Genomic DNA, 27,954 nt, shown 5'->3' with positions numbered 1-27,954 from the left:
AACTTTATTATGGATTAATCTCATTAACATTATTTACAATCACCCAACATTGAGTTAGCATAACTCAAATTTTGGGTTGAATAATTCAACCCAATAGTTTGGTGGTGAATAACCCAACATTAAGTTATCATAACTCAACTTTTGGGTTAAATAATTCAACCCAATAGTTGGGTTGGGAATAACCCAACATTGAGTCAGCATAACTCAATTTTTGGGTTAATTCAACCCAATAGTTTGGTTGGGAATAACCTGACATTGAGTTAGCATAACTCAACTTTTTGGTTAAATGATTCAGCACAAAAGCTGGGTTGAAAAAATTAACCCAAAATGTTGAGTTAAAATAACTCAAATAAGGGGTTCGAGCAAACCATTTAACTCAATTTCTGGGTTTTCAAAATTATTAACTATTTTTGGGTTTTTCAAAAGGCTTTTTTTTTATTTATTTAAAAAGTTACTTTTTTCTTTAAGGTAATTTTATTATGGATTAATCTCATTAAGAGTATTTACAATCACCCAACATTGAGTTAACATAACTCTACTTTTGGGTTTAATAATTCAACCCAATAGTTTGGTTGGGAACAACCCAACATTGAGTTAGCATAACCCAACTTTTTGGTTAAATAATTTAATTCAACGCAAAGTTTGGGTTGAAACAATGTACCCAAAATGTTCAGTTAAAACAACTCAAATAAGGGGTTCGTCCTTTTCTGAACCAGAAATTGGGTTATTTTTTAACCCAACATTTTTTAACATTTAACATTTAAGTTACGACTTAAAGCAGTTGTTTTCCAGACACTTACACACGAACATCTCCTTTTATGGTCAGGATGTGCCCTCCTGACTTAGCACACACACACACACACAGAGACAGGAAGGAGGAATATAAAACTTACTGTTTTGACTTCTCCAGTTTCGGAGACCTTCATTTTTTGACCGAGGCTCCTCCGGGTACTGCAGACCTGTTTAATGACTCTCTCGCTTGTAATAAAGCAACTTTTGATCCAGCCGCACTGCCGTGTTGCCCTCCTGCCCGGGAGGGGGTGACAAGACCAGAAGTACACTTCACAAGGGAAGCACATTTATTGACTTTTTGCCTTTTTAAAAAAGAAACAGAAACATCTGGAATATCCCAACTTGTGTCCTGGACAAAGAAGTTTAAAAGAGCAAAAATAAAACCATTCAAAGAAATGATATAGGTATCAAATATATGTCGTCGTTTACAAAAGACACGTTAGACTACTGAGCCGGGCTGATATAACGACGAGTTCGAGCCGGTCTACTACAAATACATTTCAACGCTGACCTGTTAAATGTCCCCAGAAAAAAGGTCGAAACCAATCGCAAACATCGTCCGTTCGTGTTTACATCAGAATGATTCTTTTTGTGTTCTCCGGAGATGAAGAAGCAGTCTATTTTCATGGCCGTGACGTCACCGGGCTTCACAGCTGCGTGGGAGAGAGGCGTAAACGTGACCTCAAGCGCTTTGTTTTTGGTTTTTTTTGAAGATCCATCAGATTTTGGTCCCGCAACATGCCATCAACGCCATTTTTTTTTCTTTTTAAAAACTGCCGGAATGTTGACAGGCTGAAAGAAAAGAGCACTTAATAGTCGGACGACGTAACATCGCACAATGGCCACGTTTGCATATTCGATACGTTGCGTCTCGTCCTTCCCGGGGGGGGTGGGTGGGGGGGGAGTATATTTTGTTTTTGAACACGAGCGTGTTGTCTACAAAAAAGTACATTATGATGAGTCACCACCTGGGAGAGGGGAAATAAACAACACCAAGCTATCTCTAAACAACTCGTACTGTAGTCCAGTACTTGCAATAGAAGCCCCGCCCCCTGGCTCCGAGGCCACACCCCCGCAAGAATTTAGTAGGATATTGCACACAAAGCACATTCAACAGATTACTGTGTCCAAATGGTTACAATCATTAATAAAATGATTAACATAAACAACTGACTTGCTCAAAATATTAACAAAAAGTGAACAAAAAATGGTAAATGGGAGGTATTTGAAGAGTTGAGTGGGTTCTATGTCATCCAGCTACTTCACGAACTAACTAACTAAGTTTAACTTTGAACTTTAACTAGCTGATTTATCATTTAATCTTGCTGGCATTCTGACTAACTAGCGTGCTTAGTAGACAAAGTAGCTAACTAGCATGCCTATTTTTTTTAAATACCTAACTAATGAGCTAACTAACCAAGTAGCTAAATAACTTGATTACTTTCCAACAGACTAGCTAGTTTTCCAACTAGCCACCAACCTTAGTTACTAGAGCTATTTAAACAATACAAAAAACTAGCAAGCTGTCATAGAAGTGAGCTAACTAACAAAGTAACTTGCTAGCATGCTTATTTTCAATCTGGCTAGCTTCCCAACAAGCGATCAAAAGTACCTTGCTAACCGGCTTGCAGCTAGCTGTCTTAGAAGTGAGCTAATTAAAGTAGCTAGCTCATTTTCAAACTAGCGGTCTTTTTAACAAGCGATCAAACTACCAAAGTACCTCGCTAACTAGCTTGTAGCGAGCTGTCTTAGAAGTGAGCTAACTAAAAACTGCTGACTCTAAAAACGAGCAGGCTAGCAAAACTTGCTGATTATCCATGAATTACATTGTTAACTAAGCTCACTAAGAAAGAAGCGAATAACATTAACTTGCTATTGCTAACGAAGTAGCTAGCATTTTAACTGAAGAAGCTAACTAACAAAGTACTTTGCTAACTAGCTTATTCATTTTTATTTTGAAAATAGCTGTCAGTCTAACCAGTGAGCTAATCAACAAACGAGGTAGGTAGCTAGCAGTCTAAATAATACAATAGCGAGCTTGCTGACTTTAAAATGACCATGCTAGCAAAACTTGCTAATTATCCATTAATTACATTGTCAACTAAGCTCACTAGGAAATAAGTGACTAACATTAACTTGTTATTGCTAACAAAGTAGCTAGCATTTTACCTGAAGTAGCTAACTAACACTGTACTTTGCTAACTAGCTTATTTATTTTTATCTTTAAAATAGCTAACCAGTGAGCTAATCAACGAACAAGGTAGGTAGCTAGCTGTCTAAACAATACAATAGTGAGCTTGCTGACTTTAAAACGAGCAGGCTAGCAAAACTTGCTGATTATCCATTAATTACATTGTCAACTAAGCTTACGAGGAAAGAAGCGAATAACATTAACTTGTTATTGCTAACAAAGTAGCTAGCATTTTACTGAAGAAGCTAACTAACAAAGTATTTTGCTATGTAGCTTATTTATTTTTATTTTGAAATTAGCTGTCAGTCTAACCAGTGAGCTAATCAACAAACAAGGTAGGTAGCTAGCTGTCTAAATAATATAATAGCGAGCTTGCTGACTTTAAAACGAGCAGGCTAGCAAAACTTGCTAATTATCCATTAATTACATTGTCAAGAAAGCTCACTCAGAAAGAAGCGAATAACATTAACTTGTTATTGCTAACAAAGTAGCTAGAATTTTAACTGAAGAAGCTAACTAACAAAGTATTTTGCTACGTAGCTTATTTATTTTTATTTTGAAAATAGCTGTCAGTCTAACCAGTGAGCTAATCAACAAACAAGGTAGGGAGCTAGCTGTCTAAACAATACAATAGCGAGCTTGCTGACTTTAAAACGAGCAGGCTGGCAAAACTTGCTAATTATCCATTAATTACATTGTTAACTAAGCTCACTAAGAAAGAAGCGAATAACATGAACTTGTAATTGCTAACAAAGTAGCTAGCATTTTACCTGAAGTAGATAACTAACAAAGTACTTTGCTAACTAGCTTATTTGTTTTTATCTTCAAAATAGCTGTCAGTCTAACCAGTGAACTAATCAAACAAGGTAGGTAGCTAGCTGTCTAAATAATACAATAGCTAGCTTGCTGACTTTAAAACGAGCAGGCTAGAAAAACTTGCTAATCATCCATTAATTAAATTGTCAACTAAACTCACTAGGAAAGAAGCGAATAACATGAACTTGTTATTGCTAACGAAGTAGCAATCCCAGTCTAAAGATTCTTATTGACAAGCATGAGAAAGCGTGTCCCAACTTTTGTTTCCTACTACTTAGTGAGTCTACAAAATCCTACTAAATCCTTGTGAAAAAGGTTCTGGTGGTTCCTCCCCACAAAAAAAAACACACAATTGGATTTGTGTGTCATGCCACGATAGAAGAAACTTTCCTAAAACGGAGAGGAGGCGGAGCTGGATGAAATGGTACCTCTGACGGGGGTCGCTGGTACCAAGTTGACAAAAGGTGCGACGAGTGGTCTTCACTCCCAAAAAAAGGAGGCGGCGGTCCTCCGGTGGTCGGTGCTGTAAAAAAATAGTCATGGTGGTTTTTCGGTTGAAATAGCACGGTACGCTTCAGTCCGCTTAGCGAGCGTCCGAGGAGGGCGGGGCTTGCCACTACAACTCCATGTCCTGAGCCTCGTCCTCGGAAAAGTCCGACATGGAGCTCTCGGAGGAGGAGTCTCCGCCTCCTTCCTCCTGTTCCTTCAGCGCCTCTTCCGTGGCGTACTTCTGGATGTACTCTGACGAGAGACATGCAAGAGTCAGTACCGGTTGTGCACAAGGGGGCGGAGCCTATCCCAGCCAACTTAGACTCGACTCAAGATGGACACGTACAAACCCCAAAAGCAGTGAAGTCGTCACGTTGTGTAAATGGTAAATAAAAACAGAATACAATGATTTGTAAATCCTTTTCAACTTATATTCAATTAAATAGACTGCAAAGACAAGATATTTAACGTTACAACTGGTAAACTAGATTTTTTTGCAAATATTAGCTCATTTGGAATTTGAAGCCTGCAACATGTTTCACAAAAAAGTGGCAATAAAAATACTGATAAAGTTGAGGAATGCTCATCCAAACACTTATTTGGAACATCCCACAGGTGAACGGGCTAATTGGGAACAGGTGGGTGCCATGATTGGGTATAAAAGCAGCTTCCATGAAATGCTCAGAAATTCACAAACAAGGACGGGGCGAGGGTCACCACTTTGTCAACAAATGCCTGAGCAAATTGTTTAAGAACGACATTTATCAACCAGCTATTGCAAGGAATTTAGGAATTTCACCATCTACGTTCCGTAATATCATCAAAAGGTTCAGAGAATCTGGAGAAATCACTGCACGTAAGCGATGATATTACGGACCTTGGATCCCTCAGGCGGTACTGCATCAAAAAGCGACATCAGTGTGTAAAGGATATCACCACATGGGCCCAGGAACACTTCACAAAACCACTGTCAGTAACTACAGTTGGTCGCTACATCTGTAAGTGCAAGTTAAAACTCTACTATGCAAAGCCAAATACGGCGTGGCGAAGTTGGTAGAGTGGCTGTGCCAGCAATCGGAGGGTTGCTGGTTACTGGGGTTCAATCCCCACCTTCTACCTTCCTAGTCACGTCCGTTGTGTCCTTGGGCAAGACACTTCACCCTTTGCCTCTGATGGCTGCTGGTTAGCGCCTTGCATGGCAGCTCCCGCCATCAGTGTGTGAATGTGTGTGTGAATGGGTAAATGTGGAAATACTGTCAAAGCGCTTTGTACCTTGAAGGTAGAAAAGCGCTATACAAGTATAACCCATTTATCATTTATTTATCATTTATCAACAACACCCAGAAACGCTGCCGGCTTCGCTGGGCCCGAGCTCATCTAAGATGGACTGATGCAAAGTGTAAAAGTGTTCTGTGGTCTGACGAGTCCACATTTCAAATTGTTTTTGGAAACTGTGGACGTCGAGAGAAGAACCAAAGTGTGCAAAGTGTAAAAGCCAGCATCTGTGATGGTATGGGGGTGTATTAGTGCCCAAGACATGGGTAACTTACACATCTGTGAAGGCACCATTAATGCTGAAAGGTACATACAGGTTTTGGAGCGACATATGTTGCCATCCAAGCAACGTTATCATGGACGCCCCTGCTTATTTCAGCAAGACAATGCCAAGCAACGTGTTACAACAGCGTGGCTTCATAGTAAAAGAGTGCGGGTACTAGACTGGCCTGCCTGTAGTCTAGACCTGTCCCCCATTGAAAATGTGTGGCGCATTATGAAGCCTAAAATAGCAGAAGGGAGACCCCGGACTGTTGAACAACTTAAGCTGTACATCAAGCAAGAATGGGAAATAATTCCACTTCAAAAATGTGTCTCCTCAGTTCCCAAACGTTTACTGAGTGTTGTTAAAAGGAAAGGCCATGTAACACAGCGGTAAAAATGCCCCTGTGACAACTTTTTTGCAATGTGTTGCTGCCATTAAATTCTAAGTTAATGATTATTTGCAAAAAGAAAGTTTCTCAGTTCGAACGTTAAATTTCTTGTCTTTGCAGTCTATTCAATTGAATATAAGTTGAAAAGGATTTGCAAATCATTGTATTCTGTTTTTATTTACGAGTTACACGACGCGCCAACTTCACTGGTTTTGGGTTTTGTAATAAGACACACGTTCTACCTTTGATCTTGTGTTTGTAGTCCTCCGGCCGGTGAAGGTACATGGCGGCGGCGTCCCCGTTGAGAGGGTCTATGGGGTTGGGGTAGGCCAGCAGTTGGGGGAGGAAGGACTCGAAGATGTTGGTGAGGTCTGGAGGGAGGAAAAGAGACGAGTAAATGTCACATTCAATCAAGACTGGAGGTCAAAAGTGTCAACACAATATTGTCCACTAGAGGGCACTGTTGTCAAGACAGGCTTCATGACCTTCATCAGCACATTGAAAAACATTCATGCTCAGTTAGGATGGCTTTTAGTTTGGGCTGGTAAATCATTAACAGTTTTTAATCAGACTAATCGCAGTTGTTAATGTATTATTCACCACCATTTGAAACCATGTCTAAAACTGACTGCTGTAATTGAAATGACAATACGAATCAAGCTCAAACATTGCAATAATAACAATATCAAGTAGTACATTGTAAACTAGATGAGGCAATTCCTGAAGGAATTGCGTGTGAATGCTCCAATGCTGAAGTTGAACTGAAATCCTGGAATTTAATTTTTTTTTTAGAATTGCTTAAGTAGAGCACACAATTCCCAAACAGGCTGAATATTTTGAAGTTGGAACAGTTTGAATCAGATGAAAATTGAACAATTTCCCTTGTGGATCATTAAAGTTTGTCTAAGTCTAAAAATGTGGGCGTTGTGGAACTTTGAAGAATGTCCCATTCATTTCAATTAGAGATGTCCGATAATATCGGCCTGCCGATATTATCGGCCGATATATGCGTTAAAATGTAATATCGGAAATTATCGGTATCGTTTTTTTTATCAGTATCGTTTTTTGGGGTTTTTTTTTTTTTTTTAATTAAATCAACATAAAAAACACAAGATACACTTACAATTAGTGCACCAACCCAAAAAACCTCCCTCCCCCATTTACACTCATTCACACAAAAGGGTTGTTTCTTTCTGTTATTAATATTCTGGTTCCTACATTATATATCAATATATATCAATACAGTCTGCAAGGGATACAGTCCGTAAGCACACATGATTGTGCGTGCTGCTGGTCCACTAATAGTACTAACCTTTAACAGTTAATTTTACAAATTTTCATTCATTACTAGTTTCTATGTAACTGTTTTTATATTGTTGTACTTTCTTTTTTATTCAAGAAAATGTTTTTAATTTATTTATCTTATTTTACAATTTTTTTTAAAAAGTACCTTATTTTCACCATACCTGGTTGTCCAAATTAGGCATAATAATGTGTTAATTCCACGACTGCATATATCGGTTGATATCGGTATCGGTTGATATCGGTATCGGTAATTAAAGAGTTGGACAATATCGGCATATCGGATATCGGCAAAAAGCCATTATCGGACATCCCTAATTTCAATGGGAATTTCCCAAAAATTGGGAAATTTTGGGAAAAGCGGGAATTTTTTGGAAAATTGTAATAAACTGAATGAGTTGAAATGGTTGGTGTTGAAATTTTTCAAATAGGTCGAGAAAGGTTGAAGCAGTAACATGTTTAATTGAGAAATTGTATTACGGAAATCCTGAAATTTCGAGAAAAACTGGAATTTTTCCAGTTCAAAAAACAACTTGGTTTTTTGTCCTGATTAAGAGGAATGATTTGACGGTGGAACGGTTGAAATGCGTTGAAAAATGTGGAAGGAGTAGTCGCCAGAAAAAAGGGTGGAAGTAGGGCAGGGGTCACCAACGCGGTGCCCGCGGGCACCAGGTAGCCCGTAAGGACCAGATGAGTAGCCCGCTGGCCTGTTCTAAAAATAGCTCAAATAGCAGCACTTACCAGTGAGCTGCCTCTATTTTTTCAATTTTATTTATTTACTAGCAAGCTGGTCTCGCTTTGCCCGACATTTTTAATTCTAAGAGAGACAAAACTCAAATAGAATTTGAAAATCCAAGAAAATATTTTAAAGACTTGGTCTTCACTTGTTTAAATAAATTCATTTATTTTTTTACTTTGCTTTTTATAACTTTCAGAAAGACAATTTTAGAGAAAAAATACAACCTTAAAAATGATTTTAGGATTTTTAAACACATATACCTTTTTACCTTTTAGATTCCTTCCTCTTCTTTCCTGACAATTTAAATCGATGTTCAAGTAAATTTATCTTTTGTATTGTAAAGAATAATAAATACATTTTAATTTAATTTTTCATTTTAGCTTCTGTTTTTTTTACATAGAATATTTGTGAAATATTTCTTCAAACTTATTATGATTAAAATAAAATAAAAATATTCTGGCAAAGCTAGAAAATCTGTGGAATCAAATTTAAATCTTATTTAAAAGTCTTTTGAATTTCTTTTAAAATTTTTGTTCTGGAAAATCTAGAAGAAATAATGATTTGTCTTTGTTAGAAATATAGCTTGGTCCAATATGTTATATATTCTAACAAAGTGCAGATTGGATTTTAACCTATTTAAAACATGTTATCAAAATTCTAAAATTAATCTTAATCAGGAAAAATTACTAATGATATTCCATAAATTATTTTTTTTATTTTTTCCAAAAGATTCGAATTAGCTAGTTTTTCTCTTCTTTTTTTCGGTTGAATTTTGAATTTTAAAGAGTCGAAATTGAAGATAAACTATGTTTCAAAATTTAATTGTCATTTTTTTCGTGTTTTCTCCTCTTATAAACCGTTCAATTAAGTGTAAATATCATTAATTATTAATAATAACATAGAGTTAAAGGTAAATTGAGCAAATTGGCTATTTCTGGCAAATTATTTAAGTGTGTATCAAACTGGTAGCCCTTCGCATTAATCAGTACCCAAGAAGTAGCTCTTGGTTTCAAAAAGGTTGGTGACCCCTGAAGTAGGGCTTTGGAAAACCAGGAATTTTGGAAAATGCTGGAATTTTTTGGAACTTGGAAAAATTATAGTTTGAATTTCCAGAATGGTGGAATGTGTTGAAGTTGGAATGGTTTGAATCGGTTGAAAAATGTGGAAATGGTGGAAGTTTGAAAAATGGCCAATTCATTTTGAATGGGAAAAATGTCCCAGAAGACCTGGAATTCTGGGAAATCTGGGATATTTTGGAATTTGTCAAGGGAAAGCCCGCGATTCCCGAATAGGCTGAACAGTTTGAAGTTGGAACGGTTTGAATTGGGTGAAAAATGTGGAAGGTAGAGCGTGCCAAAATCTGGATAAGAAGAAGTTGAAGTTGAAGTTGAATAATAAATAAATGAATTTTGGTGTCTAAAACCATATGTGTGAATGCTTTGGAGCATTCACACAATGAGTAATATAATCCAGTTATCAAAATAGGCTATAGGTTGGAGATACAAGTAGTAAGAACAGGGTTTGAATTTTGCACAAGTCACTTTCATCTTGGCAGTTTGGATTTCCTGTTTCGTGCTTCTATTTTGTCACAGTTTCCTATGATGGTTGTTGACTTGTAATAGTACTTGATGCCAGATGACTTCTTGCTTCCTGTTTGCTGAGACCACATAGTACCTCCCCCCCCTCCCCCCATGTTCAAGTTGCACTTCATCTACTCCCTCGTGGTTAGCGCTATTTACAGTCACTCTCTAGTTCTTAGTTTCGTCTCCTTCCTGCTATTTTTACTCCTTTGCCTTACTTAGCTCTCTGCACCGCACGTTTGTTACTTGTTTTCCTATCTAGCTGCTTGGTGTGAACAGATTATTGATCATTAGACACAATCCACTTCTCAGTGACATTGACAGTAGTGTGTCTGTACTGCGAATGCTTTGTTTACTATTTTCTCAAGTACTCAAAGGAGTTTACGCGGCTGAGCCGGTTTGACGGTGTCACTTCCCAGGCTGTCAAACCTGAAGCTCAACTGGCTGCCTTTCACCTGCGTCAAGGCCGACACCTGCCGCAGTCTGAGACACCTTCCGAGGGGGCAGAATGCTCCACATATAGAGCAGTCGTGAGTGAGAGTCCTACCGTAGAGAGCCGTCCATGTCTGGTTAATGACGTCCAAACACACGGTTCCTGACCTAAGAAAAGACATTGTCATGATGTTAATAGAGAAGTGGGTGGGGAACAACAACAGCAAACACTTGACAACACATTCATATTGTTTTTATATTGTTCATAATGCAGGAAATAATTATTCTGGCCCGGCACATCACTTAACGTGGCCCGGCACATCAATTAACGTGGTCCGGCACATCACTTAACGTGGTCCGGCAACTCATTTAACGTGGTCCGGCACATCACTTAACGTGGTCCGGCACATCATTAAAGTGGCCCGGCACATCATTAAAGTGTCCTAACACATCATTTAACGTGACCGGGCACATCACATAACATGGGTCAGCATATCACTCAACGTGGCCCGGCAACTCATTTAACGTGGTCCGGCACATCACTTAACGTGGTCCGGCAACTCATTTAACGTGGTCCGGCACATCACTTAACGTGGTCCGGCACTTCACTTAACGTGACCCGGCACTTCACTTTTTAACGTGACCCGGGACTTCACTTAACGTGGTCCGGCAGTTCACTTAACGTGGTCCGGCACATCACTTAACGTGGTCCGGCACATCACTTAACGTGGTCCGGCACATCACTTATCGTGGTCCGGCACATCACTTATCGTGGTCCGGCACATCACTTAACGTAGTCCGGCACATCACTTAACATAGTCCGGCACATCACTTAACGTGACCCGGCACTTTACTTAACGTGACCCGGCACTTCACTTAACGTGACCCGGCACTTCACTAAAGGTGACCCGGGACTTCACGTAACGTGGTCCGGCAGTTCACTTAACGTGGTCCGGCACTTCACTTAACGTGGTCCGGCACTTCACTTAACGTGGTCCGGCACTTCACTTAACGTGGTCCGGCAACTAACTTAACGTAGTCCGGCACTTCACTTAACGTGGTCCGGCAATTCACTTAACGTGGTCCGGCAACTCACTTAACGTGGTCCGGCAACTCACTTAACGTGGTCCGGCACTTCACTTAACGTAGTCCGGCACTTCACTTAACGTAGTCCGGCACTTCACTTAACGTGGTCCGGCAACTAACTTAACGTAGTCCGGCACTTCACTTAACGTGGTCCGGCAACTCACTTAACGTGGTCCGGCAACTCACTTAACGTGGTCCGGCACTTCACTTAACGTAGTCCGGCACTTCACTTAACGTAGTCCGGCACTTCACTTAACGTGGTCCGGCAACTCACTTAACGTGGTCCGGCAGTTCACTTAACGTAGTCCGGAACATCACTTAACATGGCCCGGAACATCCTTAACGTGGTCCGGCACTTCACTTAACGTAGTCCGGCACATCATTAAAGTGGCCCGGCACATCATTAAAGTGGCCCGGCCCATTATCAAAGTGGCCCGGCACATCATTAAAGTGGCCCGGCACGTCATTAAAGTGGCCCGGGCCCAATATAAAAGTGGCCCGGCACATCAATAAAGTGGCCCGGCATATCATTAAATTGGCCCGGCACATCATTAAATTGGCCCGGCACTTCATTTAACTTGGCCTGCAAAAGGCTGGTTAATAGTCAAGTACTTTCTGGATAAATGTATTTGTTCTTTCTATGTACTGCACTTTAATAACATTTTTGGGGTTTAATCAAAAATGAGTACTAAATAACTGACATTGATTGTGATTTCAAAGCAAGTTATTCATCATATAAATAATCCAAAGCAGTTGTGTAACAAGGTGATTCCATCCATCCATCTATCCATTTATCTACCGCTTGTCCCTCTCCGGGTCGCAGGGGGTGCGGGAGCCTATCTCAGCTGCATTCGGGCGGAAGGCGGGGTACACCCTGGACAAGTCGCCACCTCATCGCAGGGCCAACACACAGACAGACAACATTCACAGACTAGGGACCATTTGGTGTTGCCAATCAACCTATCTCCAGGTGCATGTCTTTGGAGGTGGGAGGAAGCCGGAGTACCCGGCGGGAACCCATGCAGCCACGGGGAGAACATGCAAACTCCACACAGAAAGATCCCGACCTCCTTATTGTGAGGCACGCTCTAACCCCTGTAGCACCGCGCTGCCTTAAACAAGAATAAGATGTCAAAATAATGTTACACAGCTGTTTCCTAGCACTAACCGGCAGGAAGTACTTCTTCTCAGGTTTCTCTGTTTACATTTTCACACTTTGCACTATTTCCGCCCTGGTAGTTGAGGGGATTATAATCAGAGTAAGTTACTTTTCATCCATTTTCTACCGCTTGTCCCTTTCGGTGTGCTGGAGCCTAAATTACTTTTCATCCATTTTCTACCGCTTGTCCCTTTCGGTGTGCTGGAGCCTATCTCAGCTGCATTCGGGGTACACCCTGGACAAGTCGCCACCTCATCGCAGGGCCAACACAGATAGACAGACAACTTTGAGGGAACCCACGCAGTCACGGGGAGAACACGCAAACTCCACACAGCCGGGATTGAACCCAGGACCTCCTTATTGTGAGGCACAGGCACTAACCCCTGTCTCACAGGGGTTAGTGCCCTGTTATCCTTAAATAAGGATAACAGGGCAAAATAACGTTACACAGCTGTTATTTCCTAGCACTAACCTGCAGGAAATACTTCTTCTCAGGTTTCTCTGTTTACATTTTCACATTTTGCACTATTTCTGCCCTGATAGTTAGAATAGAATAGAATAGAATAGAATAGAAAGTACTTTATTGATCCCTGGGGGAAATTCAGCACCACAGTTCGCCCACAATAAACACTTAGGTATTTTTTTACATGTGAAATATATAAATACAGTCTATTATACAGCATTATTCACATGTGAATAATATAAATACAGTCTATTATACAGCGTTATTCACATGTGAATAATATAAATACAGTCTATTATACAGAATTATTCACATGTGAATAATATAAATACAGTCTATTACACAGCATTATTCACATGTGAATAATATAAATACAGTCTATTATACAGCATTATTCACATGTGAATAATATAAATACAGTCTATTATACAGCGTTATTCACATGTGAATAATATAAATACAGTCTATTATACAGCATTATTCACATGTGAATAATATAAATACAGTCCATTACACAGCATTATTCACATGTGAATAACATAAATACAGTCTATTATACAGCGTTATTCAAATGTGAATAATATAAATACAGTCTATTATACAGCATTATTCACATGTGAATAATATACATACAGTCTATTATACAGCATTATTCACATATGAATAATATAAATACAGTCTATTATACAGCATTATTCACATGTGAATAATATAAATACAGTAGTTGAGGGGATTTTGATCAGACTAAGTTACATTAGAAAAAAATAATTTTTTTTCTTTTGGTCCTTATTTTCCCTAGGTCTTAAGAATATCAATAATTATCGATATTGACCATCAGCGATGACCATTGGTTTAGATTCAATGTTACAAATGGCTCTCTGAGGGCAGCCATAATTGTTTGACACGCTCGATTCACAACATCATTTTCTACACATTTTAACTCCTGAAAGGTGCCTCAAATGCATTAGCGCGAGTGTATCGATGACACGTGTGGAGACTCCAGAAGGTCATAAAGTACAACCAGAGATGGAACAAGCCTACTTACGCTTCATCAATGTTGGGATGAAAAATCTTATTCATGAACCCTGTAAAAAGACAAAAAAAGGGAGCGAGAAAAGAGATTAAAAGTAAGAGAAAAGTTTGATATGTGACACGGATCTAAGCGGTAGAAATAATTCACACCGATTGATGGAGACTTGAAGGGGTATTTGTCGGGCAAATCCACTCTGACCTTCCACACGCCGCCTTCGTAGTGCGCTGAAACGAGAACCAAATCACATTCTGACTGCATCAGAGCTAAAAGAAGTACATCAACATAGTACATTGCTCACATTTCAGAAAGTACTATGTCATCGTGGGACAATGCTAGAGAAATGTAACTTGTCTCACAATGAACCGCCGCTCCCCTCTACTGGCAGCACTCGTGCAACCCCGGACCACAACAATGCTTGACTGGAGGCAACGCACATTTTTTTATGCTACTCACACGTTTTCTCAGTTATTTTGGCAATAACGGCACTCTGATCACTCAGTTCCAGTGGATAGTAAATCTACAAGCTGCACACTGACTACTCTAAAGTGCTCTAGTTTCAACAAAAAACAGATATAAATGTGGGCGATGCTTACATCCAGGGGGTCCGTGGAACTTGACCACAAACTCGTTGAGCCCACTGAGGATGGTGACCTCATGCTTGCTCTCGATGCTGATGTCTGGTTAAAGAAAACAAAACAGGATGCCAGAACCATCTTTGGACTTTCTACTTTTAAACAGTGAGACATAATCGAAGATATTTCCATGGTGGCACGGCGTGGAAATCCATCTATGCGGCAAAACTGACAGGAAAATGAGCTCTCCAACGTAAAAGGTTTTGATAACTACAGAGTGTCTTCGACAGCCCGTTTAAATGATGGAATCACCAGACTTGAAGGATGTTTGGTTTTGTAGAAAATAAGCAGATATGAACAAACTATCATCATTTCTGGCTTTAAGAGACACTATAATTAGTCAAGAAACCACATTTTGGTCGTCAGCAATAGTAAAAAGGATGGAATCACTCAACCCTGAGAGAAATTGTGAAAAACCAAAATCATAAAACCACCCCAACACAACACTAGTAATTTCTTGCACCACCTCTGGCTTTTACACCACTGTGCAGTCTGTGAGGCACGGACTTAACTTAATGACAAACTCTTCATCAGTCTTGGGAGAACGGACGCATTTTGGCTTAAAAAGTAAAGATAAGGGTGAAGTTATAACACTGAAACACCCTCAGGAAGAGGTGCTTTAAGACATGGCTAAAGTCCAGCCGCAGTCTGCAGTGTTTTATCTACTTCTAAATCACTAATCCTGGTCTCCATGGCGACAAATGAAGTTAGTTTCTTACAAGTATTATTATCACTGCAGGACGGGGAATAGCTAAACATGCTTCACTACACACCGTAGCACACCCGCGTCACAATGTAAACAAACGCCATTGCATGCAGTGTTTCCCATAAACTGCCAAGATACCTGTGGCGGTGGGGGCGTGGCTATGGGCGTGGTCACCATGACATCATCGAGTAATTTGCATAATTTACTACAATGATATGATTTTCTCTAAAAAGGCTCAAAAAATGTATACTTACTAATTAATAATAACAGTTTTGTTTTAAAAGTCCATCCATCCATCCATCTTACAATATAATTACAACACTTTATGTACATATTTATATACAGATTTGAACAATAAGTTATTCACTGAAATATATTTATTAGTTGTGGTTCTTACAAAAAATATATCTTATAAAAATATATAACCTAAAATGTCTCTTAAAGCTCTGCCCCTTTAATTAGTGCATACTAAATCATTTAACTTTAGCCTACTACTACAACCATATTATTTACCAGCAACATAAAGTGAAACAGAGGCAGAGGTGTCCTGCCACAGTCAGTAACAAATAAACAGAAAACAGTAGTGGTGGTAGATAGACACAGAGCTTCATCAAACATCTGATCCACTGAACAAAGAGCTCCAAAAATCTTGATCCTACACTTCTCTTTTGTAAAGTAAATCTGAACAGCCGATATGGGCATCTACATCAACTATATGATTTGCCTGAGAAGCTGGACAGGACAAAAAAAAAAAAAAATTGTGGCGGCCTTAATTCTTTCGTGGCGGGCCGCCAAAAATAAATGAATGTGTGGGAAACACTGGTTTTTAAAAAATGTATATTATGTTTATAAACTCAGTAAATATGTCCCTGGACACATGAGGACTTTGAATATGACCAATGTATGATCCTGTAACTACTTGGTATCGGATTAAAACCTAAATGTGTGGTATTATCCAAAACTAATGTAAAGTATCAAACAACAAAAGAATAAGGGATTATTACATTTTAACAGAAGTATAGATAGAACATATTAAAACAGAAAATAAGCAGATATTAACAGTAAATGAACAAGTAGATTAATAATCCATTTTCTACCACTTGTCCTTAATAATGTTGACAAAATAATAGGTGTATAAATGACACAATATGTTACTGCGTACGTCAGCAGACTAATTAGGAGCCTTTGTTTGTTTACTTACTACTAAAAGACAAGTTGTTTTTACTATTTTATTTAAGGACTAAATTGCAATAATAAACATATGTTTAATGTACCCTAAGATTTTTTGTTCAAATAAAGCCAAAAATTACATTTTTTGTGGTCCCCTTTATTTAGGAAAGTATCGAAAAGTATCGAAATATGGTATCGGGACAACACGAGTCTACCTGTATGCTTGCCTTTTGCACTCCCCATGTTGTTCGTCCAAATTTTAGACACAGCTGCGTGTCAACAATCAACATGTCTTGCAACACCGCGTGATGATTGACATTCTTGTAGAAGGCTGTTTCAACTGACATCTCTCGTGTTGGAGCATTATTCATGTCAATCCAAACAGTGTAAAGGTTCTCCGAGGCATGAACACTCCTTTTTACCTGCAGGGCACATGAACATCTTTCATCTGACACAGGTGTTAGCTTTGAAAATGAACATTTACAGGTGGATTCCATAATACTGTCTTTAGAATTGAGTGATTCCATATATTTTCCCCTCTGTTTGATCAAAAAAATAAAACTGTTATGGACTACACAATTTATATTTTGTTTTTCTTTGCTTCTTGAAGCTAGAAAGTTGCCATTTGAAATGACTACCGTATTTTCCTGACTATAAGGCGCACTTAAAATCCTTTTTTTTCCCCTCAAAACTCGACAGTGCGCCTATTCTGGTTTTGCTCCCCGACCTCGAAGCAATTTTATTTGGTACGTGGTGAAATAAGTGTGATCGGTAGATGGCAGTCAAACATAAGAGATATGTGTAGACTGCAATATGACTCAAGTAAACAACACCAACATTTCATATGTTCCATTGAAAATATAGAACATCACACACGGCGCTCAAAAATCTATCAAAATGTTTTAGTAGGACTTTGGTAAGCTATGAAGCCGCACCGCCTGATGGATTGTCGGTCCATATTATGGTGTGTATATAAGGTAAGACATATTATCTGGCATTTTGTTTTGCAATATTACGCAAAAGCAACTTTTCTTACCTTCTGGTACCTGCTGATCTGTATTTGGGATCTGCATAAAACCAGAAAAATTGCGCGCTTCCGCCTTTGTAGTCCGTGCCGACACCGTAGTTGATAAGCTTCTTCTTTTTCTCTATCTTCTTGTTATGTGACATTCATCCTCCGCTGTTGCCATTTCTAATATTAAGTAGTGTAAAGTTCTTACTAGAGATATCCGATAATGGCGTTTTCTGCCGATATCCCGATATTGTCCAACTCTTAATTACCGATTCCGAAATCAACCGATACCGATATATACAGTCGTGGAATTAACACATTATTATGCTTAATTTTGTTGTGATGCCCCGCTGGATGCATTAAACAATGTAACAAGGTTTTCCAAAATAAATCAACTCAAGTTATGGAAAAAAATGCCAACATGGCACTGCCATATTTATTATTGAAGTCACGAAGTGCATTATTTTTTTTAACATGCCTCAAAACAGCAGCTTGGAATTTGGGACATGCTCTCCCTGAGAGACCATGCGGAAGTTGAGGTGGGCGGGGTTGAGGCGGGGGTAGCGGGGGTGTATATTGTAGCGTCCCGGAAGAGTTAGTGCTGCAAGGGGTTCTGGGTATTTGTTCTGTTGTGTTTATGTTGTGTTACGGTGCGGATGTTCTCCCGAAATGTGTTTGTCATTCTTGTTTGGTGTGGGTTCACAGTGTGGCGCATATTTTCAACAGTGTTAAAGTTGTTTATACGGACACCCTCAGTGTGACCTGTATGGCTGTTGACCAAGTATGCCTTGCATTCACTTGTGTGTGTGTGTGAAAAGCCGTAGATATTATGTGATTGGGCCGGCACTCAAAGGCAGTGCCTTTAAGGTTTATTGGCGCTCTGTACTTCTCCCTACGTCCGTGTACACAGCGGCATTTTAAAAAGTCATACATTTTGCTTTTTGAAACCGATGCCGATCATTTCCGATATTACATTTTAAAGCATTTATCGGCCGATAATATCGGCAGTCCGATATTATCGGACATCTCTAGTTCTTACTTATACCTAGAGATGTCCGATAATATCGGCAGGCCGATATTATCGGCCGATATATGCGTTAAAATGTAATATCGGAAATTATCGGTATCAGGTTTTTTTTATCGGTATCAGGTTTTTTTAATTTTTTTTTTTTTTTTTTAATTAAATCAACATAAAAAACACAAGATACACTTACAATTAGTGCACCAACCCAAAAAACCTCCCTCCCCCCATTTACACTCATTCACACAAAAGGGTTGTTTCTTTCTGTTATTAATATTCTGCTTCCTACATTATATATCAATATATATCAATACAGTCTGCAAGGGATACAGTCCGTAAGCACACATGATTGTGCGTGCTGCTGCTCCACTAATAGTACTAACCTTTAACAGTTAATTTTACTAATTTTCATTAATTACTAGTTTCTATGTAACTGTTTTTATATTGTTGTACTTTCTTTTTTATTCAAGAAAATGTTTTTAATTTATTTATCTTATTTTACTAATTTTTTAAAAAAGTACCTTATCTTCACCATACCTGGTTGTCCAAATTAGGCATAATAATGTGTTAATTCCACGACTGCATATATCGGTTGATATCGGTATCGGTTGATATCGGCATCGGTAATTAAAGAGTTGGACAATATCGGAATATCGGATATCGGCAAAAAGCCATTATCGGACATCCCTACTTATACCTGTCAGTAAACTCGCCATAAAAGCGCTAAAACATACCCGTGTAGTGAGTTAACATTATTCACCCAAGGAACTTTAGTTACTAGAGAGTTCCGGTCGGACGGTTTTTCACAGGACATTTCCGGTGTTGTTGTTTCCGGATGAGGAGATGCTGCTCCGTTATTGCTTGAAGTAAAATCTGAATGTCATTAAAACAGTTAGCGCCATCTTTTTACACTTCTTCCACGCCCGTCCTTGCACGCTCCTTGCACGCTACACCGCTACAACAAAGATGACGGGGAGAAGACGCCGTCGAAGGTGAGCCACGTAAATAAGACCGCCCACAAAACGGACTGTCAGAAAGCGACTTGAAGAGGATGTGTAAAACATCATCTATGCAACATTTTGACCAAAGAACCACTATTACATGTTATGTAGACCACAAGGAAGTCTTTTACATTTAGAAAAAAAAAATAATAATATGACTCCTTTAATGCACCCTATAATCCGGTGCGCCTTTTATATGAAAAAAGTCCAAAATAGACCCTTCATCGTTAGTGCGCCCTATGGTCCGGAAAATACGGTATATGTCTTTTATCAACAAAATTCAACAACTGAAAGAACATCCTCTAAATGTGGCGATTCCATCATTTCCCCCCCGTGAATTGTACTTTAGTGCGATGAGCCCTTCTAATAATATAAACATGGAGGACGTAACCTCCAATGATCAAAGTGTTACGAATGGTTGCTCACATTACAGTAATGAAAGGTGGCATGTTCATGTGCGCCCGGCACTTCCTTTATGAGTCACGTTCCTCTTTGCACGAAACCTGTGCGGCGAATGAACATAAACACGCTTTCTTTAAGTCACTTTGGCAGCAAGGAGGACGTCTGTTTTTAGGAGGTGGGAGTGGAAAAAGAGGACGTGTGTCATAATCATAGGAGTCAAGAGAGAGAGCAGCTTGTGACATAAATTGACAGACTGTGCACTAATACAAAACCCAAGACCAGTGAAGTTGTCACGTTGTGTAAATGGACAACCTAAAACAGGGGTCACCAACCTTTTTGAAAGCAAGAGCTACTTCTTGGGTACTGATTAATGCGAAGGGCTACCAGTTTGATACACACTTAAATAAATTGCCAGAAATAGCCAATTTGCTCAATTTACCTTTAACTCTATGTTATTATTAATAATTAATGATATTTACACTTAATTGAACGGTTTAAAAGAGGAGAAAACACGGAAAAAATTACAATTAAATTTTTAAACATAGTTTATCTTCAATTTCGACTCTTTAAAATTCAAAATTCAACCAAAAAAAAGAAGAGGAAAACTAGCTAATTCGAATCTTTTTGAAAAAATTTTAAAAAGAATTTATGGAACATCATTAGTAATTTTTCCTGATTAAGATTACTTTTAGAATTTTGATGACATATTTTAAATAGGTTAAAATCCAATCTACACTTTGTTAGAATATATAACAAATTGGACCAAGCTATATTTCTAACAAAGACAAGTCATTATTTCTTCTAGATTTTCCAGAACAAAAATTTTTCAAAGAAATTCAAAAGACTTTGAAATAAGATTTAAATTTGATTCTACAGATTTTCTAGAATTGCCAGAATATTTTTTTTTGAATTTTAATCATAATAAGTTTAAAGAAATATTTAACAAATATTCTTCGTGGAAAAAACAGAAGTTAAAATGAAGAATTAAATTAAAATGTATTTATTATTCTTTACAATAAAAAAAATAAATTTACTTGAACATTGATTTAAATTGTCAGGAAAGAAGAGGAAGGAATTTAAAAGGTAAAAATGTATATGTGTTTAAAAATCCTAAAATCATTTTTAAGGTTGTATTTTTTCTCTAAAATTGTCTTTCTGAAAGTTATAAGAAGCAAAGTAAAAAAAATAATGAATTTATTTAAACAAGTGAAGACCAAGTCTTTAAAATATTTTCTTGGATTTTCAAATTCTATTTGAGTTTTGTCTCCCTTAGAATTAAAAATGTCGGGCAAAGCGAGACCAGCTTGCTAGTAAATAAATAAAATGTAAAAAATAGAGGCAGCTAACTGGTAAGTGCTGCTATTTGAGCTATTTTTAGAACAGGCCAGCGGGCTACTCATCTGGTCCTTACGGGCTACCTGGTGCCCGCGGGCACCGCGTTGGTGACCCCTGACCTAAAATCATCAGCCTGGAGGTTGGGTCTTAGGCGCAGTTGGGTGTTCCAACAGGACAATGACCCCAAACGCACGTCAAAAGTGGTAAAGGAATGGCTAAATGAGGCTAGAATGAAGGCCTTCTCAAAGTCCTGACTTAAACGTGTGGACAATGCTGAAGAAACAAGTCCATGTCAGAAAAGCAACACATTTAGCTGAACTGCACCAATTTTGTGGTCAAAAATTCAAGCAGAAGCTTGTGGATGGCTACCAAAAGCGCCTTATTGCAGTGAAACTTGCCAAGGGACATGTAAGCAAATATTAACATTGCTGCATGTATACTTTTGACCCAGCACATTTTCAGTAGACCCAGGCCTGGCCCTAACCAATCTGGCGCCCTAGGCAAGATTTTAGGTGGCGCCCCCCCACATCAGCAGTGAAGTGTATATACTCACAAGAAACCGAATAGCTTTGTCTTTGACCTTTTTTTTACTTAAAGAAAGCAAATTAACATATTATATGAGAATGTTGTTATGATTATCTTTAACCGAATCACAGCAGTGCTCAAATTAAAAAACAGCATTCCCTCTCATGTGATATTGCTTAATTAACATTAATGATGTGCACTTTAACAACTAGGCTTACAACTATACCTAATATATAAAGGGGTGGAAAAGTGACTATTACCTGCAGGGCAAACATTAGCTAACCAGAAGGCAATAACAATGTAAACAAAAAACACCTGCTTAAAAGATCTGATAGAAATGTCCCTAAGGAATGTAAGGTGGGAGTACTGTAATTACCTAACGTTACATTATTATTTTCCATAACAATTTAGCCCCCTCCACAATATTAACCTGACGTTAAAACAGAACTAGCTATTTATTGATTAGCAATTGCCGAATCATGTAACATTAGCTTAATGCTAAAAAGCCAGGTTACTATCACATTCTTTAACAGACAAATTATTTCATATAGGCTAACGTTACTCGTATACCTGCTACCTCTGACTTTTTCTCGTTTCTCCTCCTCTTCTTTTCTTTTTTTTCTTCCCTGGGCACCTGACAGTTTTGGCCGTTTTGACATTTGTGGTGACGTCCAAAAGGAGTCATGATACGGGAAGGGATATTTCTATTAAATAGGCTTTACTTTGCATTTTAATTAACGTGGGATTATTTTTTGCATTTAGAAATAATAGTACCAACTTTTTTTTTTTTTCTCCAACATTTGTGGCACTGGCCTGGCGCCCCCTGATGGACGGCGCCCTTAGCATTTGCCTATACGGCCTATGCCACGGGCCGGCCCTGAGTAGACCCATAATAAATTCATACAAGAAGCAAACTTCATGAATGTTTTTTGTGACCAACAAGTATGTGCTCCAATCACTACATCACAAAAAAATAAGAGTTGTAGAAATGATTGGAAACTCCAGACAGCCATGACATGATGTTCTTTACAAGTGTATGTAAACTTTTGATCGCGACTGTACATACACATATATGTATACATACATGTGTATACATATATGTAGTGTATATATAATATACATATATGATATGTATATTTATACACACCGGCCATCAGACACATTTTTTTGCCCCCTGAGTTCAAATAATTGTTAGTGAAAGCACTTTTAAATCTAAGTCCCAGCATCAAGGCTAGATTTACACATCTAATAGACTGACTATGTCCATCCATACATCCATTTTCTACCGCTTGTCCCTTTCGCGGGGGGTGCTGGAGCCTATCTCAGCTGCATTCGGGCGGAAGGGCGGAGTACACCCTGGACAAGTCGCCACCTCATCGCAGGGCCAACACAGATAGACAGACAACATTCACACTCACATTCACACACTAGGGCCAATTTAGTGTCGACTTCAAAATTGGTGAAAAATACTATAATATCGGACATTTCAGCCTTTAGTGAGATTACGTAATTAACGCACTCAATTGAATCTCAGTGTTTTTCACCCACTGTGCCGCGCACACTAGTGTGCCGTGAGATACAGTCTGGTGTGCCGTGGGAGATTATCTAATTTCACCTATTTGGGTTAAAAATATTTTTTGCAAACCAGTAATTATAGTCTGCCTTTGCGTGCCGGCCCAATCACATAATATCTACGGCTTTTCACACACACAAGTGAATGCAAGACATACTTGGTCAACAGCCATACAGGTCACACTGAGGGTGGCCGTATAAACAACTTTAACACTGTTACAAATATGCGCCACACTGTGAACCCACACCAAACAAGAATGACAAACACGTTTCGGGAGAACATACGCACCGTAACACAACACAAACACAACAGAACAAATACCCAGAACACCTTGCAGCACTAACTCTTCCGGGGCGCTACAATATACACCCCCCCCCCCCCAACCCCGCCCACCTCAGCCTCCTCAGGCTCTCTCAGGGAGAGCATGTCCCAAATTCCAAGCTGCTGTTTTGAGGCATGTTAAAAAAAAATAGTGCACTTTGTTGCGTTCGGGTGGCATCCTGACCAGATGCCCGAACCACCTCATCTGGCTCCTCTCGATGTGGAGGAGCAGCGGCTTTACTTTGAGCTCCTCCCGGACGACAGAGCCCCTCACACTATCTCTAAGGGAGAGCCCCGCCACCCGGCGGAGGAAACTCATCTCAGCCGCTTGTACCCGTGATCTTGTCCTTTCGGTCATAACCCAAAGCTCATGACCATAGGTGAGGATGGGAACGTAGATCGACCAGTAAATTGAGAGCTTTGCCTTCCGGCTCAGCTCCTTCTTCACCACAACGGATCGATACAGCGTCCGCATTACTGAAGATACCGCACCGATCCGCCTGTCGATCTCACGATCCACTCTTCCCTCACTCGTGAACAAGACTCCGAGGTACTTAAACTCCTCCACTTGGGGCAAAATCCCCACCCTTTTCCGGGCGAGAACCATGGACTCGGACTTGAAGTTGCTGATTCCCATCGCAGTCGAGAAAGTTCTCTTTTTCTGGCCATTTTGAGCGTTTAATTGACCCCACAAATGTGATGCTCCAGAAACTCAATCTGCTCAAAGGAAGGTCAGTTTTGTAGCTTCTGTAACGAGCTAAACTGTTTTCAGATGTGTGAACATGATTGCACAAGGGTTTTCTAATCATCAATTAGCCTTCTGAGCCAATGAGCAAACACATTGTACCATTAGAACACTTTTAAGGCGGTCTGTCATAACGTTTTTAGCATTCAATCAGACATTATTGTGAGGTTTTGTATTAGTGTTCCTAAAAATAGATATACCGGCCTCCAGACACATTTTTTTCTCTAAATGTGGCCCCCGAGTCAAAATAATTGCCCCGGCCTGTTCTAGAGTAATGTTTAGTTACACCAAGTCATGAGCGTAACACTAAGCTTCATCACTTTGACTTGTAATATCTCTAATTCTGGTGGTGTTTTATGCTTTTTGGAACATGTACTATACATATAATACAATAAAGTCATATATAAAATTATGTTTCTAGCAATACTTTAATTTTGCCTGTGAAAGTAACACTCCAATGTCCATTAGTGGAACTTTCCACATGTATAAAAGAAATACTTGAATTTCAGTGAATTCTAGCTATAAATATACTCCTCCCCCTTAAACCCGCCCCCCGGTCCGCCCCGCCCACCTCCCGAATTCGGAGGTCTCAAGGTTGGCAATGTCACGCCAATTTTCTTCCCATTACAAAAACCTTCCTATCCCCCATTTACTTCCGGGGTCATTTCCTCTTACTTACGTCATTTCCTCTTACGTCATTGACAGCGATCGATAGCACTGCCCGTCGCTGTTTTTTTATATTTTTTATAATATAGCGTTAACAAAACGTCTGTATTAATCGGACAAGTATTAATCGGGCAAATTAACTTGAGGATATTCCTGACTGCACATTTGACTCGTGGACATATGCGGAAATGAATAACAGTGTACAATAAGTTAATTCATTATCAATCAACATTATCAAACTTTATTAAAACTAAATGTATTCGTTAAATTCAGTTTTTTTTAGTTCTCTGTGTAAGTGAACTAAATTAAAATGACATTTATGTGCACATATGTACCTCAGTGAAGTCAGATGACATTTAACATTATTATATATTAATTAATATTAGTGAAACGGTTTCAACAATAATGTTGATTTAAAGTACAGACATTTAACAGTATTATATATTAATTAATATTTTTTGCACGTTACCACGAAGACAGAAGTTCCCAGCAGCGGCCCTAACACTCCGCTTGAAATGTTTCGAAGCCTTGCTGGTGATAAAGACAAATATAATTCAGTGACACCACCATTTTCAGGAGATTTGGATTCTATCTCAGCATACTTGCCAACCTTGAGACCTCCAATATCGGGAGGTTGGGGCGGGGGCGTGGTTGGGGCGTGGCTAAGGGCGTGGTTAAGAGGAGAGTATATTTACAGCTAGAATTCACCAAATCAAGTATTTCATATATATATATATAAAATATATATATATATATGTATGAAATACTTGACTTTCAGTGAATTCTAGCTATATATATATTTTTTTTATTATTATTTTATTATACATATAAATAAAAGACATACTTGAATTTCAGTGTTCTGCAGGCTATCCAGTAGGTGGCAGTATTGTCCTGTTTAAGAGTGTCACAACATTGCTGTTTACGGCAGACGAACTGCTTTACGGTAGACTAAACGTGACTGCTGTTGTTGTGTGTTGTTACCGCGCTGGGAGGACGTTAATGAAACTACCTAACAATAAACCCACACAAGAACTCTCTCTCCTTGTTGTGCACTCTACTCTCTAAAAGCCGTAGATGTTATGACGTCATTGGGCAGGCAAGCTGCTGGGAAAGCGGACGTGAGAACGGCTGTCCCCACTCAGGTCCGCATTGAGCTGGAGGGGGCGTGGCCTCCAGCTCCGGCTGAAGACCGGGAGTTTGTCGGGAGAAAATCTCTGCCGGGAGGTTGTCGGGAGAGGCGCTGAATAACGGGATTCTCCCGCTAAAAACGGGAGGGTTGGCAAGTATGTATCGCAGTGACACCACCATTTTCAGGAGATTTGGATTCTATCGATCGCTGTCAATGACGTAAGAGGAAATGACGTAAGTAAGAGGAAATGACCCCGGAAGTAAATGGGGGATAGGAAGGTTTTTGAAATGGGAAGAAAATTGGCGTGACAGCAAGTATGCCTGTCAACTGTCAGTTTAGGCTGCTCCCCGGGCTCTATCATCACCACTTCAAGATGGCGGCCCAATTTCTCACGTCGCAGCAGCCAACGCTGCGTCTACTTCTAAGATGCCTATGGGTTACAACACTACCCAGTGGCTAAGCAAAGGTTAAAAGCCATGCCCCTCCCCCCCCCCCCCACCCCTGCATGTCCCTACATGTTGTTCCTCCGATCAGCTGTGTGCGTTAAGCCCCGCCCTCTGCCGTGTTCCGGATGGTAACAGGCCGACCAATCACGGCGCGGCATCTCGTTGCAGGACAAAAACAAAACAATTGAGCTCACGCTGTCCGACCACCTTTGCACATAACTTCACTCCCCTGGCCCCCAAATAGACACACACGCTATCTTCGCCATTGTGACAAAACACAACACGAGATTAAAGAGCCATGCGTCGACTGTAACTCAATGATTAACAGTATTGAGCATTTCCTGTTCAGCTCAAACGGACATATTTGTTATTATCATCGCTCAGAACTGCCACGACCGTATTTGTCCCCTTTTTTTCTTTAGCTAGCACGCCTTCCACCCGCAACACGCCACAAACAACAACAAATACAAATAAAAATAAATACATTTGGGAATTGTCACGCCACTACGGCTCGTCCGCAACGTGATTTGGCAAGCTAACGTCGAGTTAGCCGCTAACGTGCTAACAAACAAGTAGCAACGATGCTAACTGGAAAGCTAAGTGACTTGACACTTGGCTCGGGGGGGGAAATGTGAATTACGCTCGAATAGACGGTTGACACTTTTTGAAAAGCTAGCCGTTAAATTGTGTTGTGTCCGTCAAAAGCAACGGCGAGAGAATAACGTTTAAAAAAAAAAAAAAAAAAAAAGTAGGAGCGTGTTAAAAATAGCAAAGTTGAATAAAGGATACAGTTTGACCACGTCGGTGTCCATCCGTCTCTTGCCAGGACTTGGCGACGACATCTTTTTCCTCGTCTTCCTTCCACAAGTCTGCTAAAAAAAATTAAAAAAATAAATAAAAATAATTGTCACGCTGCGTTGGAAACTCGACGGTCAGCCTTCCCGAAGGCTCCGTGGACCAAACCCTGGCTGTGACATTGTCCACGGGGGTCGTGTTTTCTTGTTTTTTTGTCGGTGCGATAGGGATCGTGTCCTCCTGCGGTCCGCGGACATCAAGCAGACGGGCAGCCTGCTGCTGCTGCTGCTGGGGAGGGGGGCGGGGCTTGGCTGGAGAAACACAACACGTGGGGAAGGGGGCGGGGCTTGGCTGGAGAAATACAACACGTAGACACACACACACAGCGGACACGGCGTGGCGTTGCACTTGACGTAACGTTGCAACACTTCGGCTGACGTCGCGTTGTTAGCCTACTATCAAAAT

The 27,954-nt window shown here is 39.7% G+C and overlaps 2 protein-coding genes across 3 annotated transcripts in view; both read right to left on the bottom strand.

Annotated features, from left to right (window-relative positions):
* Nucleotides 1-1,065: 1,065 nt before the first annotated feature.
* On the bottom strand, nt 1,066-27,763 carry LOC133647047 (ubiquitin-conjugating enzyme E2 H-like). Of its 2 annotated transcripts, XM_062043106.1 has the most exons (9): nt 21,409-21,562; nt 19,979-20,266; nt 16,734-16,940; nt 14,604-14,687; nt 14,160-14,234; nt 14,023-14,062; nt 10,385-10,437; nt 6,459-6,587; nt 1,066-4,540 (listed from the first exon to the last, which is right to left on the bottom strand). In XM_062043106.1, the coding sequence occupies exons 3-9, from the start codon at nt 16,759-16,761 to the stop codon at nt 4,416-4,418; spliced, it is 534 nt and encodes a 177-aa protein (XP_061899090.1). In that variant the 5' UTR covers nt 16,762-16,940; nt 19,979-20,266; nt 21,409-21,562; the 3' UTR covers nt 1,066-4,415. The 2 variants fall into 2 exon arrangements, with proteins under 2 accessions (XP_061899090.1, XP_061899089.1); XM_062043105.1 differs by lacking the exons at nt 16,734-16,940; nt 19,979-20,266; nt 21,409-21,562 and adding an exon at nt 27,484-27,763 and having other exon boundaries at nt 14,604-14,680.
* The window catches only part of LOC133647038 (uncharacterized), a 113,609-nt gene continuing 104,725 nt past the window's right edge, over nt 19,071-27,954 (bottom strand). Inside the window, exon 22 of the transcript XR_009825417.1 lies at nt 19,071-19,088. The gene's annotated coding sequence lies outside the window, so the exon portion shown is untranslated. The remainder of the gene's footprint in view (nt 19,089-27,954) is intronic.

Source organism: Entelurus aequoreus, linkage group LG03 (assembly GCF_033978785.1).
Source record: "Entelurus aequoreus isolate RoL-2023_Sb linkage group LG03, RoL_Eaeq_v1.1, whole genome shotgun sequence".
Lineage (NCBI taxonomy): Eukaryota > Metazoa > Chordata > Actinopteri > Syngnathiformes > Syngnathidae > Entelurus > Entelurus aequoreus.
The sequence above is the reverse complement of the archived record's forward strand: the minus strand, read 5'-3'. Positions and strand labels throughout refer to the sequence as shown.

What these genes read in the sequence shown, in the direction of transcription:
- LOC133647047 (XM_062043105.1), bottom strand. Translation starts at nt 27,536, where the DNA reads ATGTCGTCGCCAAGTCCTGGCAAGAGACGGATGGACACCGACGTGGTC. An exon ending in GTTCCACGGACCCCCTGGAT is followed by an intron (nt 14,235 to 14,603) that starts GTAAGCATCGCC and finishes TTCTCGTTTCAG; the next exon opens with CGCACTACGAAGGCGGCGTG. An exon ending in CTTCAAGTCTCCATCAATCG is followed by an intron (nt 14,063 to 14,159) that starts GTGTGAATTATT and finishes GTCTTTTTACAG; the next exon opens with GGTTCATGAATAAGATTTTT.